General features: G+C 35.2%; 1 protein-coding gene across 8 annotated transcripts in view; it reads right to left on the bottom strand.

Annotated features, from left to right (window-relative positions):
• Window positions 1-2,419: 2,419 nt before the first annotated feature.
• The window catches only part of STAG2 (STAG2 cohesin complex component), a 124,661-nt gene continuing 106,613 nt past the window's right edge, over window positions 2,420-20,467 (bottom strand). For 6 of the 8 annotated variants that reach the window (XM_019718171.2, XM_074324155.1, XM_019718173.2 and 3 more), the window contains 6 exons: window positions 17,659-17,882; window positions 14,789-14,978; window positions 14,587-14,697; window positions 11,468-11,594; window positions 10,437-10,514; window positions 2,420-4,333 (listed from right to left, as the gene is read on the bottom strand). In XM_019718171.2, the coding sequence (XP_019573730.1) occupies window positions 4,310-4,333; window positions 10,437-10,514; window positions 11,468-11,594; window positions 14,587-14,697; window positions 14,789-14,978; window positions 17,659-17,882 (754 nt within the window). In that variant the 3' untranslated portion in view covers window positions 2,420-4,309. The remainder of the gene's footprint in view (window positions 4,334-10,436; window positions 10,515-11,467; window positions 11,595-14,586; window positions 14,698-14,788; window positions 14,979-17,658; window positions 17,883-20,467) is intronic. The other 2 variants (XM_074324156.1, XM_074324157.1) reach the window with 2 other exon arrangements.

Genomic DNA, 20,467 nt, shown 5'->3' with positions numbered 1-20,467 from the left:
TGTGGAGTCAGATGGCCTAGCTTCAAATCTAGCTAGACTGCATCATTTGAGTCATGTGCCCTAAGGCAAGTTGATATAACTTGTGCATCAGTTTCCTTATCTGTCAAATGTGGGTAATAACCATAAATTTGCTGCAAGAATTAATGACCAGTGAAGTACTTTGCAGTGTTTGGCACACAGTAGACACCCAACAAATATTGACTATTATTTCTTCAAAATTAATAATTTTGCTATAAGTACTGTAAAATTATTTAAAAGTTAACTTGCCAAAGAGTCACTAAACTTCTCATGCCTATCCTGAACTTAAGATGCAAAGGATAAAGTAAATAAAAGTAAACTTGTGGTAGCTGACCTTTCATTTTAAATTTGCACTATCAAGTTTTTACTGATTTCAATTGAGGAACCTACTTTTCAGAAATTTACAGGTCATTTTTAATATATCTACACAACCGATAAACTAGGAAAAGCATTGTTTTTCTCAATGGTAGAATGAGGCCTAAAGTGACTAAAACATCCGTATTATTAAATCAATTTATGGCAACTCATTTAAAGACACCCTATTTCTGATTTATAGATGTAATACAGAATTGTACACCTGAAATCTATGTAATTTTACTAACAATTGTCACCCCAATAAATTTAGTAAAAAATTTTTAAAAAAAGACACCCTATTTCTTTTTTTTTTTTTTTGTATTTTCCAGTTGAGAACATTGCAAGTTAACACTTACGTTACCAAAGATACCAGTTGTGAATGCCCTTCATTTTTATCGCTGATGTGAGGCAGCGTAGTGAGTGGATGGCCAACTATCTCCCAGTCTTGCCCCACCCACCCCTAAGCAGTTACTAGAGTTCTTACATCCATGGTTATTTATGCTGCCCCCTTTTCAGCACTTCCAAACAGTAAACTTGGTTAACTGTTTGTCCAGTTGGTACAAATTCATAATGAATATCCCTGATATCAAAAAAGGTTAGCAACATCATTGCAACAAGTTCACGAACTTTAATTGCCAGGCCTCCTATTGGTCTTTGCTCAGCAGCAGTCAGCAAGATTTGTTGACCTGAAGTGATAGTGAACTTCACCTAGTTTCCTCATAACTAAAAGCTTTATTGCTGCATTTATTTTCTTTTGGTGAGTCATTATAGTTACCAGAATAACCTATTAGACCTGGAAACTTATCCATGTGAATCTTTATAAATTACTTGTGGCAGGATATTGAAGACATCTCTTCTGCGTTATCCTATTCCTATCCCCTCAACTTTAAAAACTAGTAACTAGTAACTAGTAACTATCGATGGGCTCAGATTTAATTTATACTCTTTATAGAAGCCAGCTTGGTAGCATATTACGGGCAATGTTGATTCACACCACTCAATTAGGTGTTCCATTTCTTCACTATGGCACAATGAATAATGTGCTATTTTATCTTTATCCAAGTATCTGTTATCCTTATACATTAAACAGTGTCGGTGCTTTCAGGACTTGACTGCAGCCAGACTCCCTGGGGTTGAATGTCAACGCCATTGCTTACCAGCTATCTAACCTTGCCCAAGGAATTCTAGCTTCTCTGTACATTTTCCTCACTGACTTCTGATTAAAAAAAAATGGGTGGATGGGTGGGGGTGGGTATAGATTGGGGGATAGTAACATGTATCACCTATTATGATGATTAATGTTATTACATGTAAACCACTTAAAACAGTGCCCAGCTATCAGCTATCATTTAATGTGTTCAGTTCTGAATCCCCATTAACAGAGGACTGGCCTTATATGATCTACAAACTAGCCTAAATGACCAATGTGCTAATGTTATACTGCTTGAATCATTTTTTAAGAGGACAATGCAAATCTTAACACATTGAAGACTGTAAGAGTTTTCAATAAAAAATTTTATTAGAAACTTCTTTTTCAAACGTTGGCTTTCACTCACCTCCAAGCACAAGACCCTTAACTAAGAGGTTTTAGACAAACACACTCTCTCTCACTCATTCTTCAGCTCAGCACACCCTGATAGCATTTATTACAAGTTTATGATGTTTCCTTCCTTACTTATTTACCCCACTAGATCTGAGGGGGAACCTTGTCTATCTTGTATAATGTTAGCTCTCTTAACACATGCCTAGCACATAGAAGGCACTCATATGTATCCGGGATGAATACACAGACATTTTAAAGAGTGTTTAACCCATGCCACATAAATATTAAAGTAATAATGGTCATGGGTTTCTATTTTAAAGTAATAGCCCAATTATGGATTTAGTCTCATTTTAAAATATGCAATTTATTAAAAACATAAAATGGCAATGTTTTCTATAAATTATTCCCACCCAAACATGTCAAAAGGTGTGATAAGGTACACTTTCTAAACCATTTATAGCCATTCCCCTCTTTCAATTACAAAAGATAAAACATACAACATACTGTAGGTTTATTTTTATTCAAAAAGTTACTGTCTCAAGACATAAATACAAATCAGAAAACAGTACAATTAGGACAATAGAATGTGGAGGACAACAGGTTAGAGTAATATATAAAACATTTTTAGCTGGTTGAAAACAAAGCTGTAAGAACTGCTTTCACAAAAAAGTACTCCTTTCAAGAGTGAGAAAAAAAATCAACTTAGGTTTAAAATCATATATACAGTCCTCTCAGCAGTTCTAGTAAATGCAGTGGTGTGAAAAACAACATAGGTAATACCTTTGCACATAACAGTTATTTGTTGATGGAAAATTTGTTAAACAAGTCTGGTTTCATTTGTTATTAACCATGATTTAATAAAATAATTGTACTTCATCATGATCTTTTAGTTAACCTATGGTTTTTGGCTACCACAGCCTAATGCTTGTTGATTTCTAAGAAATTGGAAGCCTTTTGGTATTCACCCATCTGAAGATATTCTTGTATTGCAAGCATATTAAGGCATGGAATGATTAAAATAATGTACCTCAAGAACTGAGAGACGACTGACAAAAGATAGATACACATGTAATATAAGTTAATATTTTGTTTTAAACGATGTCTAGCTGCCTAAGCCTCGCAAAATGAGTTGATGTCAAAATGGCAAGTAGCCACTTTCTGTTTTAAACTAATTTATTTGTGAAAGGACATAAAATGAAGTTTAAAGCTTAGCTTTCAAAGAATATTATGGGTTATGAATTCTATTATCCCACCTAATTTACATACAGAGAAAATGTACTGTAACCTGTTAGAAGTATCTTTAACCTGAAGACTGCTTGCAAAGACATAGATAAAACAATATAAAATACAAATTTAAAAATCATTTTAAAGCATGAACACTCATGCTTTTCTATTTTTAAACATTGTTAAACTTTCAATATATTTCTGAAACCTCATAATTTTAAGTTGGAATTTAAAAGTAAGAAAAAACTAAACAAACTGCGCAATTATAAAATCAGCACCAATTTATATATATATAATTTTATTTAAAATTTAGATCCCTATTCCCACACTCTAATAAGCTGTATAATTTTTGTTTAGAATTTTTCTGCAAACATACTACAATAAGCTTCTTTTATTTGGAGACAAAATACAGTGGCACTACTGGAAGGAATATCACAACATTACATTTTTATCTTAAAGGACAAGCAAACTTTCAGGATTGATAATGGGATAAGCATGTTTGAGACTGGTTACCTTCTGGCAGTTCACTGCATCTGGATATTTCTGAAAAGTATAGAGAAGCTCTTGGATTTTAAAAATATCTTAAAATACACTTTAGATGAAAAAATTGTAAAAGTTCTGCTTATAAGTTTACTTCTCTCCACAATTACAATATTTAAAAGAAAGCTTTGTTGATTGATGTTGTAAGCACTGAAATTTAGAACGCTAAAAACAACTCTGTCCAATAATTTCAGGGTACGGGAATAAATCCCTCCTTAACTTTGTTTCTTGGATGTAAACAGAAATCCAGCAGAGGTCATCATTACTTAGTACACCCAGTAAATAAATGTGAGAGATTCATGTCTGTACCAAATGCCTCTTCAGATTGTTATATTTTCTTTAGAAAAAGCATGAAATAATTGATTCAAAAGCCAACTAACAGCGCATAAATAAAATATTTACTTTCTAAGAAAAACTGTAGCTTATCATCAAATTGTTTACTTGTCCTTTACTTTTTTCAGGCAAACAAAACTGCCCCTCAATGCACTTGATCTTGGTAAGCATAAGCATGTCATATTCTCCTTAGAGAAAAATCTGTACAGAATTTCACTGTATCTACCACACTTTATTTTAAAATTTCCTCTTCCATTTAGAAAATGACTTCACCAGAGATTTAATTGTGTACTGGTATTAAAACATTGACACCCCAAGAACCTAATGAGAGAGGAAAAAAAAATCTTGTTAAAATTGTCATTCATCTCTTTGCAAAATGTATCTATAAATTATTACAATACTTGATTAACATTAATTTTAATATGCTAATAAAACCACTTTGAAGAATTCCCCTCTTTAGATATGCAATTCTAAAATTAAAATGATCATCAATATATAATGGAATAACATCAGACCTAATCAAGATGCTACTTACCTGATAAATGTAACTAAAAGGAGGGACCATGTCTCAACTGTATGTTTACACACACCCCTAATGCCTAGATAATGCCCTAAACATTGACACTCAACACTTGTTGAATGACCAAACGAATGTGCTTCTTGACATATACTTCTGGCACACGTTTATTGGAAAGAGCTTAAGAATGTCTTGCAAACTTAGTCATCTGCACTATGAAGTGGGTATAGTTCTTTAAAAAAGCATTTGAATCCAAATTGGGAATAAAGAAGTTAAATTGTCACGTTCTTTGCAGATGGCATGATCCTTTATATAGAAAACCCTAAAGACTCCACCAAAAAACTATTAGAGCAATAAACTAATAGAGTAAAGTTGCTGGATATAAAATCAATGTACAAAAGTCCACTGCATGCCTATACACTAACAATGAAATTTGAGAAAAACAAATGGAAAAAGCAAAACAAAAGAAAACAGTTCCTTTTGCAGTTGCAACAATAAAATACCTAGAAATAAACAAGAAAAGATGTGAGAGACCTACACACTGAAAACGATAAGATATTATTAAAAGAAACTGAAAACAACACAAAGAAATGGAAAGCTATTCCATGTTCATGGATTGGAAGAATCAACATAGTTAAGATGGCCATACTACCCAAAACAATACACAGATTTAATGCAATCCCCATCAAAATCCCAACGGCATTTTTTAAAGAAATAGAACAATCATCAGATTTGCATGGAATCACAAAAGACCCCAGAACAGCCAAAGCAATCCTGAGGGGAAAAAAACAAGGCCAGAGGTATCACACTCCCAGGCTTCAAATTATACTACAAAGAGACAATTGAAACAGCATGGTATTAGCAGAAAAAGACAAACAGGCAAACGGAATAGAATTGAGAACCCAGAAATAAACCCACATATACATGGGCAGGTAATTTTCAACAAAGGAGCCAAAAATATATAACGAAGAAAAGAAAGCCTTTTCAATAAATAGTGCTGGGAAAATGGGAAAGCCAGTGCAAAAGAATGAAACTATGTATACTGCTCTCTGTCACCATGTACCAAAATTAACTCAAAATGGATCAAAGACCTAAGCGTAAGACCTGAAGCAATAAATTGCATAGAAGGAAACATAGGTACTAAACTTATGGACCTTCGGTTCACAGAGGATTTTATGAATTTGACCTCCAAGTCCAGGGAAGTAAAAGCACAAATAAATGAATGGGACTATATCAAACTATAAAGCTTCTGCACAGCAAAAGAAACCACGGACAAAACAAAGAAGCAACCAACCGAATAGGAGAAGGTATCTGAAAACACACCTCGGATAAAGAGCTAATATCCAAAATATATAAAGAACTCACACAATGCAAGAACAAAAAAACAATCCAATTTGAAAATGGGCAGAGGACCTGAATAGACATTTCTCCAAAGAAGACATACAAATGGTCAAGAGATATGAAAAATGCTCAACTTCACCAGCTATTAGGGAAATGCCAATCAAAACCACAATGAGACACCACCTTACACCTGTTAGAATGGCTATTATCAACAAGGCAAGTAATAACAAGTGTTGGAGAGGTTGTGGAGAAAAAGAAATCCTCCTACACTGCTGGTGGGAAAGTAGATTGGTAAACCTGCTATGGAAAACAATATGGCGGCTCCTCAAAAAATAAGGTTTTTGTACTCCTATGTTCATTGCAGCATTATTCACAGTGGCCAAGACATGGAAACAACTGAAGTGTCCTTTGATAGATGATTGGATAAAGAAGGTGTGGTACATACATACAATGGAATACTACTCAGCCATAAGAAAAGATGAAATATTGCCATGTGTGACACTACACTATGCGTACACTCAAGATGGACAGATCTTGAGATTATCATGCGAAGTCAAAAAAAGTTGAGAACCATATACCATATGTGGAGTATAAAACTGAAAGGAATAAACGAACAAGACAAACAGAAACTCACAGACACAGACAACAGTTTAGTGGTTGCCAGAGGGCAAGGGGGAAGGAGGGATGGTAGAAGAGGGAAAAGGGGGTCAAATATATGGTGATGGAAGGAGCAATGACCCCTCTAGATGGTGAACACACAATGTAATATATACATGATGTATTATAGAAATGTATATTTGAAGCCTACATAACTTTACTAACCAATGTCACCCCAATAAATTTAATAAAAATTTTAAAAAAGGAAACTGGGGGGAAAAAAAGCATTTGAACCTGCAGACCCAAAACATCCAAGAATACAACTATGTAGAAAACAGGAAGTTTTCTATATAAAATCTGGCCTAAGTGAAAGAATAGAACTATAAATTTTAAGAAATCAAATAAGTAATGTGAAATCTGGGCAAACAAACTTATATTGATGCTTTTCTATACAATCCAGTTGAGAAAAGAATTTAGGCAAGATCTAATAATTACTTGGCACTAACTTAAAAAAGTAACAGCAGATAATGGAGCAACTCTCCCTTGTTCATTAAATAAGTGGTACCTTTGAGCTATATATACTAAAAGTTAGGCTATTCAGTTATAACTCAAGCACTTACTATGATAATTAAGTGATATTTTCAAATACTATAATGAACTCCTAACAACTGATATTAGATAGAAGCCAGAGGTAATGAGTTAAGATTGGGATTACAGAGAGCTCTTACTTGTAAATTAAATATCACTTTAGCAAAAGTAAAAAAAATAACAACCAAAAAACTCATGTATTATTTCGATCTAAAGGAACTGTGTATTTTCAGACCAGGAAACTATTTATCTGATTGTAGCCTCCCTGTAGTGAATTGTTAAGTGTTCAGAATCTCCAGTGATGAGAACAAATAAAATTAATACATCCCATTTCTTACCTGACATCCACCAAAACAACCACCACTACCCACCCCTTGTCTTCCCCCACCTTCCAACAAGGTTCAGGGTTCTCCTTCTTTGGTTAATAAGAGTTTGGGTTGTTAGACACTATTTCCACCAAAGAGGCCTAGATGTGTAAAGGTCCCTTCTAGCCATAATACTCTGTGATTCTGGGTAAGGAAGGGAAGGCCTGATGATAAATGAAAGGATAAAATCTTAATTAGCAATTCTTAGAGTGTAGCATGAAGATGAACTCAAGTTCTTTCAAAACAGTGTGCCTAACTGGAAACAACCTCAATAGATTTTGTTTTATTTTTGTACAGACTGGGGTATAAAGAGATTCTTCTACTAGAACATTAAATTGGCTGTCATACTGAACCATTCTTTTACTAGTTTTATACTAGATACTTCTAAATAAGAGAATCTCAACACTGGAGAATGACATTAGTGACACATTCCTTTTTTGTGTTGACAAACTATACCTGTTTCTGGTGTTAACACTAATAAACACTTCATGTATATTTTAAAAGCACAAGCTTTGGTGTGTTGTGCCAATACTGACCCACCAGTAGCTGAAAGCAACCATTGGTACAGTAGGATAAACCAATACTGTTTCCAGATATAAAATTAACTAAATCATAAATCTAGAATCTTATGTATATGCAACCCAAAACCGATCTGCTTGCAGCTTTATATTCCCATTTCTGAATTACATGGATATCAGGTTACAAAAGATATACTTAGGATTTACTTAGTAATAACCTAAAGTATCTACACTAGGATGCTTTGGGTTATTTCACTTAGAATTAGAGAATCTTAGAATTGGGTGTAAAAGGATTTAAGTTCCAATTTTACTATTGTTTTAATCACATGCTTGAGTAAAAACACATAGGCTATTGTGTAAGGGCAACACAGATGTTTGTATTAAAATTTTCCATTATCCCATTTCTTAAGTTATTATTGAGACAATGAGGTAAAGTTTAATGCATATTTAAAAATAAACTGGTGTTAATTTAAATATACCGGGGGTGCCAAAAAATGTATACAAGTGCACACTTTGGTCAGCATTGCTCAAGCAGTTCGTTATAATCAGAAGTGTCTGGACGCTGATGGTACCCACTTTGAGCACCTCTTGTAATTGCAGAAGTCAAACGCGACCTGTATTCATCTTTTGTTATCAGTATATATTGAGTATTACAATTTTAATACAGTTTTCCTTTCTTAAAATATGTATACCCTCTGTATATGTGATCAAAGTCTCCTAAAGATACGTGAACCTTTAAAGACTGAGAACTGTTATGTGATTGCTGCCATCATGTGGTAATACTATAAAACTACAGGTATAAATGCATGTGCGCATTTCCCTAATTTTAGAAGCAGCTGAAACTACTATCACCTTAGTTATAACATATTCAAGAAACACAAGAATGCCAAAAACTTTCTATAAATAATTATGAGGTCCTTATCTTTGGCATCACTCAGATTGTAGTTTCCTCTAAATGTTAAATGAAGAAAACCTTTTTGCAAATCTGGTTAAGTGATTAAGGAAACAAATGCCTCAAGTTTTCCAGAGTTTAGAATGAACACATGAAAAAATAAGGAGATCTCTAACTGCCCGTATCAATTCTGACTATAAGTTAATCATTTCAATTTCGGTATTACTTTTCTTCATGTTTCTTCCAAACGAGGTCTGATTTTAAGTTCTGGGAAATACAACAGAAGAGACAGCATGCAATTTTTAACTCAAAAGGAACTCAGAGCAAATTACTACTCTGACACAAAGTTTTATAACTCTGAGAAAGTCACTGACCACCTCTTCAGTCCAAGTTTGCTTGCGTTTAAAACTGGGATCCCACCACCTTTTTTACCAGGTTTCTGAGAGGATCAAACTAAATCATTCCTATCTACTACCTAGCATAGTGCCAGACACATAAGCTCTCAAATAATAGCGTTCTGACCTTTTCAGTTCAAAGTGATAATCAAGGTGTATTAGAATAGAAACTCCTTGGGGGCAGGGAGAGCATCTTATTCATTTTAGCACCAACTTCTAGCTCAATAAATTGATGAATTAATGCATTTCATCACATCCACTAGAAAAGATTATTTTACTCCTCATCACAATCACTACCTTTATGTTTTATTTAACAAATTAGGGAGATACATACTACTGGATTATCAGGGAACCATATATTTTAATATGAACTTAAAATATAGGCTTATGGGTATAAGCCTAGGTCACCTGTGCTACTCAAAGTATGGTCTGCAGACCTGAAGCATCCATATCATTTGCTAGAGATGCAGAATCTCAGGTCACACTCCAGACCTACTGAAGCAGAATCTACGTTTTAATAAGACCTCCAGATGATTTATATGCATATGTGAGATTGAGAAAAACCTTTAAAAAGGATCCCAACGTGGTTTGTCTAAAGATGACCTCAAAATAGAGAAAGGAGGGTGTGACAGCAAGATCAGTTTAAAGGCAGTAGCAATAGTCCAGGTGAAAACTATGGTGGGCTTGAATGAACCAAAGCATTGTTGGGGAAAATATGGCAGCGGGGACTGATATAAAACGTATTTTAGAATTGACAGTACTTAACAATAACCAATTATCTCAATCCCCTTCTCTTTATCATCAAATCCTTCGTTCAGTTCTATTTTTCACCATATCTTCATATGATGATTATTACTCTCATTCATCTTACCATCTCTAAATGCCAAGGAAATCTTTCTGAAACACAATTCTGATTATGCCGCTCCCTCATTCAAAATCCTTCAATGGGTAACTCAAGCCCACAGGAAAAGTTCAAATTCCTTAACTCAAGTCCCAGTTGGCTAGGGATTCAAAGGCACTTTTAATCTGTCAGCACGACTGCTTCATCCTTCTCACCCTCTTCCCCTGAAATCCCTCCTGCCTGCCTCTTTCTCCTGTCCAGTTGTTTTTAATCCATTCTTGATGTGCTGCCTGAGTTCTTCAACCTCAAATGTAGGGGCTGCCTATAACTTTGATTTTGAAGTCCTGGGGTACATTTAAATGAAACCTACTGATTCATCCATAATTGAAGCTGGATCAAAGAAATCAGGCTTCAGTTCTGTTCTCTCTCGTCTGTTCTTTGACGGTGGCTAAGGGGGGGGAAAAGAAAGGAAGTTGACAATTGCAGTGTCTGTAAGCCAGATAGTAACTGACAATACTGAAATTAATTATCATTAAGTGTTCACAAGCCCATGTAGTTGCAAGTGTACCTTACAATACTTAAAATACTGTATATTCAAACCACAGAATGTTAAAATATACAAACGCAATTCATTCGTGGAAATTCTAAAAGACAAAAACTGCCTCTCTCATATCATTTTCCTATAAAGGCACCAAATTATATATACTACTCTGAAAAAAGCCACTTAATTATTTCTTCCTTTTAAGGAGAATACACCATGGTACACTGAAAAGTAGAATCAGAGACCTGGCTTGTAAGTCTCAGCTTTACTGCTTACTAGTTTTGTTCCCTTGGATAGGCTAAGTGTCTAAGCTTCGGTCTCCTCAATCCTTTCAATCTCCCTCACAATGTTGAATGAGACACGGTAAAATGAAGTATGTAGAAGCATTTTGTATAAGACAAAGCCCTAATCATATATACGATGTAATAATTATAAAAACATACTTTTACATATATTTAACTTCCAAGAGGAAGTAATTGTATTATCTGATATGAAAACTCATCTGAAAAACAGGGTATCAAGTTAATAATGCATTGTTTTGATAATGGTAAATAAATGGAAAATTACAAGGTGATGTGATACTTAGTATGATATTAAGTAAGCAAATGTATTCTTTTAATCTATACATTCCTAAATCAATCTGAAAATTAATCATCTAATTCCCTCACCAACCCCACCCTCTCCTCAATACTTTCGCATACACCTAAACACTCGTTTTGTAGTGTGCTTATAAAACAACTATTTTATAATTTGGCAAAACTGACTTTTCATGGCAAGTACCTGTCGCCTCTAATAAACATCCAACTTTATTCCTGAAGGATCTAAACTGAAAATCATACAGCAATCACTAGGCTCCTCACCAAGTCTATGTCCATAGTGTCAAAGTCCATGCCCTCGTTGAGGTCCTCGATCCTCCCCTCTGAGGACATCATAACGTCTTCTACAATTGGTTCTTCGTCATCCTCCATCAGGCTTGTGCCACGCCGACTAGAGAAATACAACACAAGTTCAAGGGCTGAACCAGGGCTCTGACTGTTAACATACTGGCAGCAACTATGTGGCTCTCTATAGTCAAGTGTAATGGCAAATGATGGAGTTAAAGGTCAGGGAAAATGATTAGGCATTGATCTTATCATCAATGATGTCAAAAGCCCAACGTTCACTTGTCTGAAAATGCTCAGGAGTTATGTTCAGTCTACATTCCTTCAATACGTTTGGCTTGATAGTTCTGCTATCCCATGTAAAAGGTCAATGAGAATCTCCCACATGGGAACAGACAAGATACCTCAAATCCTTTTTGATAGTAGGCAGGATATAAATTAATAAACAAATAGAAAACAAAGACCAGAGAAATGATATTTTCAGAATACACATATTTTCATTAATATATGTTAATTTTACCTACCACTTATTCATTCACTCAGTACCTAATGTATACCAGGCACTCATGCATTCACACAATGCCTACTATATATGTGTCAGGCTTCTATTGTGTCCTATGGATGCCAAAAAAAAAATGAAATATTGAATGGCAACTGTAATTGATAAAAAAAAAAAAAGGTAAGACATGGTTCCTGCCCTCAAGGAGCTCACAGTCTACTGTAGGAAACATAATTATGACAAAATGTGATGAATATTGCAAGAGAAATATGCATCAAATGTTGTAAGATATACTGAAAGAAAATAATTCTGCTTCAGGAAGAAATGAGCAACACTTATGCTGAAACTTAGATTCTATGTTCTAGGAAACTCAAAATTAAGACATACATAGAAAAATAAAAATTAAGAACAAAAACTACGTACATTAGCACATAATTATAAAGAATAAACTCAAATTTCAAGTTCACAAATTAGCCCAGATCAGCATACTTCAATGTAATAGTGAAATTGAGGGTGACTTCTCGTTCCCCAGTGTTGCCAAAGTTTCTTTATTTTCTCACTTATTGAAAGATTCCCCTCCCCCAAATCAATTATTTACTGAATGGTAGCTTACAATGTATACAACACTATGTTGAGTCTTAAAAGATAATGATGTCTAATCCATGCTACCTGGACAAACATGTTGACAATGGTCCCTATTTCCTAAACTTTCTAGATAGTAAATAATTTTACTGTATTTGGTGAAAGCAACTGTGAAGCAAACATGTGTGCTTTGTGGGTCATGTCATAGAAAACCAAAAATCCATTCTGCATTTCATTTGGAGTATAAGGAAGATATATGTGAAACAAATCGAGAGAATTTGGAAGTATTTTCAGTTACAGGGCAAATATCATTACAGAAAAAGCATAAAACAAAAGTATTTTAAAGTCTCACGCAATAGACCATTTATGGTACAACAACCAAAAGAATCTTCCAGTAGTAATTATTTAACTGGGATAATCTCTTCTAGTCACGGGGTGGGGGGAGTTTATCTCTAAGGAGAATCAAAACAAACTAAAAAGCAAAAAATGAAAAATGGTACCGATTAATGAGATGCTGTGGAAGATCTTAGCGACTGGTGAAAAGTTTTCAGGGAAAGATATGGACCAAATGATTGCATAGCAGAATTCCAGAATATTTGGACTGGTGACTCGGTGGAATCTATGAAATTAGTTCTTGTATCCAGCACGAAATAAGAACATATATTAAGGTGAATGTGGCCATATAAACAGGAACAGGGGACAGAACCAAGTGATAGTATAGATAACGGCCACATAAGACAAGTTAAGATCAAAATCTATACATGTGATAGAGTATACTTTTTTAGAGGTTCTTAAGACTGTCATACACAACTAACGTAAACTTAAATAGGCTAACTCTCAAGATAAATTTTTATGTAAGAAAAGTGGGTGAAATTCTCATCATTTAAACACCAACAAAACAAAACATTTTTAAAAGAAGGTAACCATTACTATCTCCCAGTATTAAAACATACCACATTATAAATACAAAGCTTTCAAACCCCAAACCGTAAATAATAAGAATCATCATCTTTCCCCTTGTACCAATCATCTAAAGACTGCTTGCCTGACATTTCTTTTAGAGCCAAAACTAATAAAGATTTATAAAGCTCTCTTACAGAGTCAAGTAAAAATAAAGTATTTCAAAGTTAAATTACACTTTTAGCATTGGACATTTATTCTTAAGATCAACATTTATTTAACACTTTTTATGTGCCAAGTACTGACAGGCAATGAACGTGATCCCTGCCCTTGAGGAGCTCACAGTCTAGAGAAAGGGGAAATTCATAAACAAATAATTATAAAACAACGTATAAGTGCTATAAAAAATGTAAGTATACATAGCATTATGGGAGCATAGATGACCGCAGCTTCATGTAAGGTGACATCTGAGCTTGTTCCTTTACGATTTTACCAGTTGCCAGGGAATGGGATATGATACTAAAATGTAGGCAGGGGCCATATTTTGAAAGATCTTGCATGCCATGAGCTAAGGAGTTTGGACTTTATCCTGCAGGCAATGGGGAGCCATGGGAAGGTTTTTAGTAAAAGAGTTACATGATCAGGTTTTTAGTATAGAATAGTACTTCTGGATGGTAGTGTGAATGATGGAGTGGTGGTGGGGGGAGTAAGGGAAGGGGTTTGGTGAGAGGATAAATGGGAGATTTGAGGGAAGATTTTGAGTTAGCTAACACAATAGTTCAGATGAGAGATGAGGGCCTGAACTAAGGTGGGGAGTGAATTAAGATGTAACAAAACTGGATTTTTAGCTATAATTTTGTGTACCAAAATAAACAAGGATTCATATTTAAACTTTTCCAACAGATCAAGCAATCTAAGATTGGTCCTCTAGCTAACTGGTTAATATTTAAAAAGTTCTTTTCTTCTGTTGGAAAGACCAATTTTTAGTTCCTTGATTATTTCAGCGTAGTTACTCCAGATAGAGTTTGCTGAAATTATTAAGTAAGGCACACATTAGAGTATGTTAAAATGAATTAGTGGACTTCCTAGACTCAGACAATAAGGCACTCTCACTTACATGGCATGCTGAAGATTAGTTCGCAGTTTAACATAGCTCATTGCTGCTCTCTCCTGTTGTTGCCTTGCTTCCTCTTGTTGTCTTTGAGCTAACATCCATGTTACCTGCGTGCTTCAAGGAGAATTTTATTCTTCTTTTAACTTAACTTTTTTTCTATGTAATTAATAAAGTTATAGTATAGAAAATGATCAAATGTACTTACTTATAGTCAAGAGGAGTTTGATGATGTTCAGTCTGCATTGGATAGACACTCATGAAGCTATCCTCAGGCCGTAATCTTTTGGGCTCTCTCATAATCGTTGAGGTGAGTTGTGGTGTCTGCATCATAACTGGGGTGTGCAGGGTTTGCTCTCTGCTTAACCACATACTGTCACTACTACTGCTCTCTTCAGCTGAAAAAGAAAACCAACAGCAATGAGGTGGGTCACTAATTTTGACTAATCAGATATCTAATACAACCTGTTGAGGTCAGCAAACATCTGGTTGCTTTCCTTTCCACATGCTAAGTGCTTGGAACAGGGGGATAGAAAGGTATGTAAGGTGCAAGTCCAGGCCTTGCTGCCATAGTCTAGTTGTAGAGAAAGAAAACATGCCATCACAGTACAGTGTGGTAAGTGCTAGAAGAGAGGGAAGCACAGGTGGAAGGGGAGCAATGAGAGGGATCAGAGCCAGCTCCCTGGAAGTGACCTCTAACTAGAGTAGACATTGGGTGGACTAGGTGGGGGAAGAACATAAGCAAAAGCACTGAGGCATGAAACAACTGAACCATACTGATTTGCTGATAATCAGCAGTTTTTGACCTACAAAAACCAGTCATTTCATGATTCAAACTAAGAGTTTTGGTACTCCTGGGGTAAGTGGCAAAAGATAGAATGAATAAAGAAGCAGGAATCAATTTATGAGAAGCCTTAGCTGTACTACGACAAGAGGAACTACTGTTGAAGGTTTTAAGGAAGGGAAGCAATGTGGTGGATTACATGTTTTAGTCAAAGTATGATGTGGCAGTGTGGAAGGTGGACTTAAGAATATGAAAACTAGTGAGCAAACTGGCCAATTAGGAGGCTAACTGTGTAGCCCAGGTGAATTAGAGGTGGGAACAGGAACAGACACAATGGGAGAATGGTTCCCAGTCTATAGGGTGCTCACCGCTGAGAAGCCCTAGGAACAACTTCAAGGGGAGCACAAATCCATATGCATGTTAAGCACTGGACTAAAAAGACCAGGTTTCATACCTACAAAAACCTCCTTGTTTTCAAAGTGCCTGTAAATACTGCTATGATTAATAAGAGACAAATTCACATGCAGGTATTACCAAATTCATAGTTATTTTATAAAATCACTGGTTTGGGAGGGGAAATTAATAGCATTTGAATGATTGAATGTGAGTTTGAAGGAAAACTATTTTATTAGAAAATCACATATGTGCATACATGTAAGTTTTTAAGGGAAGAGTGCAAACAAAAATGTGCTATTAGCTAATACCCTAGTAAGAGATGGATTAGACATAAATTCCATAATCTGCAATATAATTACATCAGTCTTTAAGTTCTACTGTGTTTAGGCTCCAATTTTGTCTTTAAAATTGCACTGATCTAGCCATCCTAATCAGTATTTGTCTATCCAATTTATTAATGCCTCAATTTCCATGGCTGTCTCCAAAAACCTAAACAAAGAGTGAACATCAACTCTGTAAAAACTGAAGCATCTGGTTTGATAATCTACCTTTAAAATATTATAAAAATACTAATTCATATGTACTCCATAAAATCTAAGGAAAAGGTTTGATGGTCCAGCACAAATCTGTAATAACTATTAACTATTTGTCCAGGTGAGAAAAACTTTTAAAGATTTATAGTGATGTGCAGAAATCATCTTTTGATTTTCCACTAAAAAAGGAACATTTATTTTCACTTCCTATAAACCATCAGCTCTATTTTAACTGGTCAGGGATACTATAAAAGAGATTTCCCCATTGACTGGGATATTAAGACTACTGTGGTTCCCCGAAAATAAGACCTAGTTGGACAATCAGCTCTAATGCGTCTTTTGGAGCAAAAATTAATATAAATCTGGGTCTTATTTTACTATAAGACTGGGATAAAATATAATAAATAAAACATAACATAACATAACATAACATAACATAACATAACATAACATAACATAACATAACATAATATGCTGGGTCTTATTTTCCTATAAGACCGGGTCTTATATTATATGAGACCGGGTCTTATATTAATTTTTGCTCCAAAAGACGCATTAGAGCTGATTGTCTGGCTAGGTCTTATTTTCGGAGAAACACAGTATATCTGTAAGTGAAGATGTTTCCATACAATTCCAGTCATGAGCCTTTGAGTTTTCCTAGCTGAAGCACCAGGTGTTATGTCCCTGCTATGTCCTAAGTTTTGGAGTAGTTTGTTACTCAGCAGTTATAACTGGAACAAATTTTGACAACTATGCCAATTTGTTTAAAGGTTCCTAAGGAAAGGAAGAAAGTTTCCAGGCCTATTCTGAACCAACCCTGAAGTGCTAGAAGTCCAAGAGATTCAAGTGTCATAACGCATTACTACCTCTAAGATTACAGACAGCAATTTGTATTTCTATCAAGTTCTTCGTGATTAACAACCTCTTCAAAGAAATTCAAAAGTTGCAACCTCTCTGAATCTGTTGCTCCACTTAAACTAGATAAGCTGACCTTCTTGGTAATAATTAGCTCTATAACGGAGTGTATCACTATGCATACAGCACAGCGCCGTAATCAAAAAAAATAGGCGCTCTAGAGTGAGACTGCCTGGCTCTACTACTTAATGTCTGTGTGACCCTACGTAAGTTACTTAACCTCACTGCACGAGTTTTCTCATCTGAAAAATGAGGATGTACCCAGAGATGTGAGGACTGAGTTTATGTAAAAAAAAAATGCTTAGAACAGTATATTTACATATAACTAGACACACTGTGCAAGATACTATTTAACAGGACATATCTCAAAAAAAATAAGGTGAACCTTAATGACACTTCAGTTGGTAAATGTTAAGGGATAAATATAAAGAGAATAAAGTATATTCTCACTGAGTGAGAGCTGCATGCCTTCAACCACTTTCCGTTTTCCTGTAGATGGTTTTGATTTTTTACTCCGCACAGTTGACCCCCGACTGCTGATTCCACTAATTACTGACATGGTGTCATCATCACCACCAGCTAGCAAAGAATTTCGGTAAGACATCAGTGGAAGCCACACATCTTCTCTTCGGAGTGACATCTGAAATGTCATGAACTTTTCCAAGTAAACATACCTTAAAAAGAAGTAGAAACCATTAGCTTTGATACCAAACTGCCATAGCTTTTTTCTTTATTCCTCCTAATGATCTTAAGGCTCACATACCATATGGAACATTCAATGACTTAATTAGAATTAAATTTAAAAAATAGCAAAGTACGTTAGAATGAAACAAAGTAATGTTGGATAGTCCACATTTCTTCATAGAGTAACAATTAAAGGACGTTAGTGTTTTCTTTCTCAAGATGTCTCTGCCTGAACTTTTCAGGCCTGTGCCAGAAGAACAAACTCAAGTCATATTTCTGGAAGGAGGACTTGATTTAAAAATCACACAACTTGGGTCCTAGTCCCAGTTTTACCAACCCCTAGCTACATCAGTAAACTGAAGAGCAACTTTGTCTCTATGAAGATTTTCATAGTAAATGAAATAAGTCAGAGCATTTCAGCTTAGTGTTTGCTGAGCATCTACTATGCCCCAGGCACTGGGGATGTAAAGAAAAGATGAATCAGACAGGGTCCCTACCTGCCAAAAAGTTTCAGCCTGACAGAAGTCAGACATCTACCTTGGGATCCAAGTATCACAAGGATTCTATAGATTATATGTAATATAGCAATCAAAATTCAACTAACATTTGTGTGACTGCTATGTGCTAGGCGTTTTTCTCTTTGGTATTTTAACTTTGGTATTTAACTTTGGTATTTCTTACATTGTATGAGGGAGACATTCTCCCCATCTGACAGATGAGGAAAGAAAAGGACAAGTTAAGTAACATATCCATGGTCATAAAAATGAGAAAGCAGTACAACCATGACAGAAGCAGTATAACCCCAGGCTTCTGACCCTAAGAATTCAATGCTGTATATTGTCTAAACTATGTTTCAAATACATGAACACATTTTTTGTCAACTAACTATAAAGTGTAATTCAAATACTTGCTGTCATAACAATGACTAATTCCAATCAATTCAAAATCATCAGTTTTGAACACCATTAAAGAGAGAGGATAGGAGACAGTTACAAACACATACAACTTGGTGTTAATTGTTCTTCTTAATTGCAATGTATTTCAGCTATACACAGTAGTATAGTACTCCTGAATGTATGGTCTGTGAACTATCAGTCTGAAAACTGTTACTAGTCTGCAACAAGATATGGAGCTTGAGCCAAAATACACTGACCAGTAGAGAGATTTACAACTATGTGTCCATCATAGAGCTTAGCAGAACATTTCAGGTAAGTAGCCTCCCTGATGATGTTTCCCTTTGCCCTTTTCCCTGCCACAGAAGTTCCCACTAACATGAATTTTCTATTTATCATCCTCATGCATATTTTGTACTTTTAATACTTATTTATCTATAAACATCATAGCATGGTTTGGTACTTTTCACAGTCAATATTAGGTTTTTTAAATCTAACCATTTTGGAAGACTGACATTAGCTAACACTAGTGATAATCATTTCCCAATATATAAGTGTATCAAATCAACATGTTGTACACCTTAAGCTTACACATTAAATGTCAACTATATCTCGGGCCAGCCTGGTGGCTCAGGTGGTTGGAGCGCCGTGCTCCTAGTGCCGAGATCACTGGTTCGATTTCCACATGGGCCAGTGAGCTGCGCCCTCTACAGCTAAGATCGTGAACAATAGCTCTCCCTGGAGATGGGCTGCCATGAGCAGGGGAAGGTCGGTGAGAGCTGCTGTGAGCGGCGACCAACAACTGGTGACCTACTGCTTCAGCCGTGGAGAGCATAAGGCTCATAATACCAGCATGGGCCAGGGAGCTGTGTCCTACACAACTAGACTGAGAAACAACAGCTTGAACCGGAGTGAGGCGGAAGAAGGGGGAAAAATGTCAACTATATCTCAATAAAGTTGGAAAAAAATTCTTAGTAAAGATGAATGAGGTCTGAAGATCTAATGTTTAACATGGTGATTATAGTTGATAATGTATAATTATATAACACTGTACAACTGAAATTTGCTAAAAGAATAAAACTTTTAAGTGATATCATTTAAAAAGGTAAATATATGAGGTGATGTATTTATTAACTTGATTATGGGAATCCTTTCATAATGTATACATATATAAAACCACGATGTTATATACTTTAAATAAATTACAATTTGCCAATTATAGCTCAATAATGGTGAAAGAAATTTTTAAGATTTCAAAAACAGAATAATCAATTGGAATATATATCAGCCTTATTTCAATCCCAATTCAATCAAACTATAAAAGTGAACATCATTTATGACATCTGAGATTACTGGAAATCTGAATAATGACTGGGTATTTAATAAAATTAAGGAATTATGTTTACTTGAAAAAACTCTAACCATTTTCACTGCTGTATAGTATTCCATTGTATATCAATCTATTGACCCCATTCTCTAGTTGATGGTTGGTTGTTTTGAGCTTTTCCCTAATTCAAACAATGCAACAGTCAAATTCTTTTATGGTCCTCCAGTAAACACGTGCACAAGTTTCCTTACCGTATCTACCTATGAAAAGAATTAGTGGGTTATGAGGTAGATTAAACTTTATTAGACATTGCTGAATAGCTCCTCCACAAAGTGGTCTTGTACCAATTTACACC

This window comes from Rhinolophus sinicus, chromosome X, assembly GCF_036562045.2.
Source record: "Rhinolophus sinicus isolate RSC01 chromosome X, ASM3656204v1, whole genome shotgun sequence".
Classification (NCBI taxonomy): Eukaryota; Metazoa; Chordata; class Mammalia; order Chiroptera; family Rhinolophidae; genus Rhinolophus; species Rhinolophus sinicus.
This window is presented reverse-complemented; position numbering and strand designations above follow the sequence as displayed.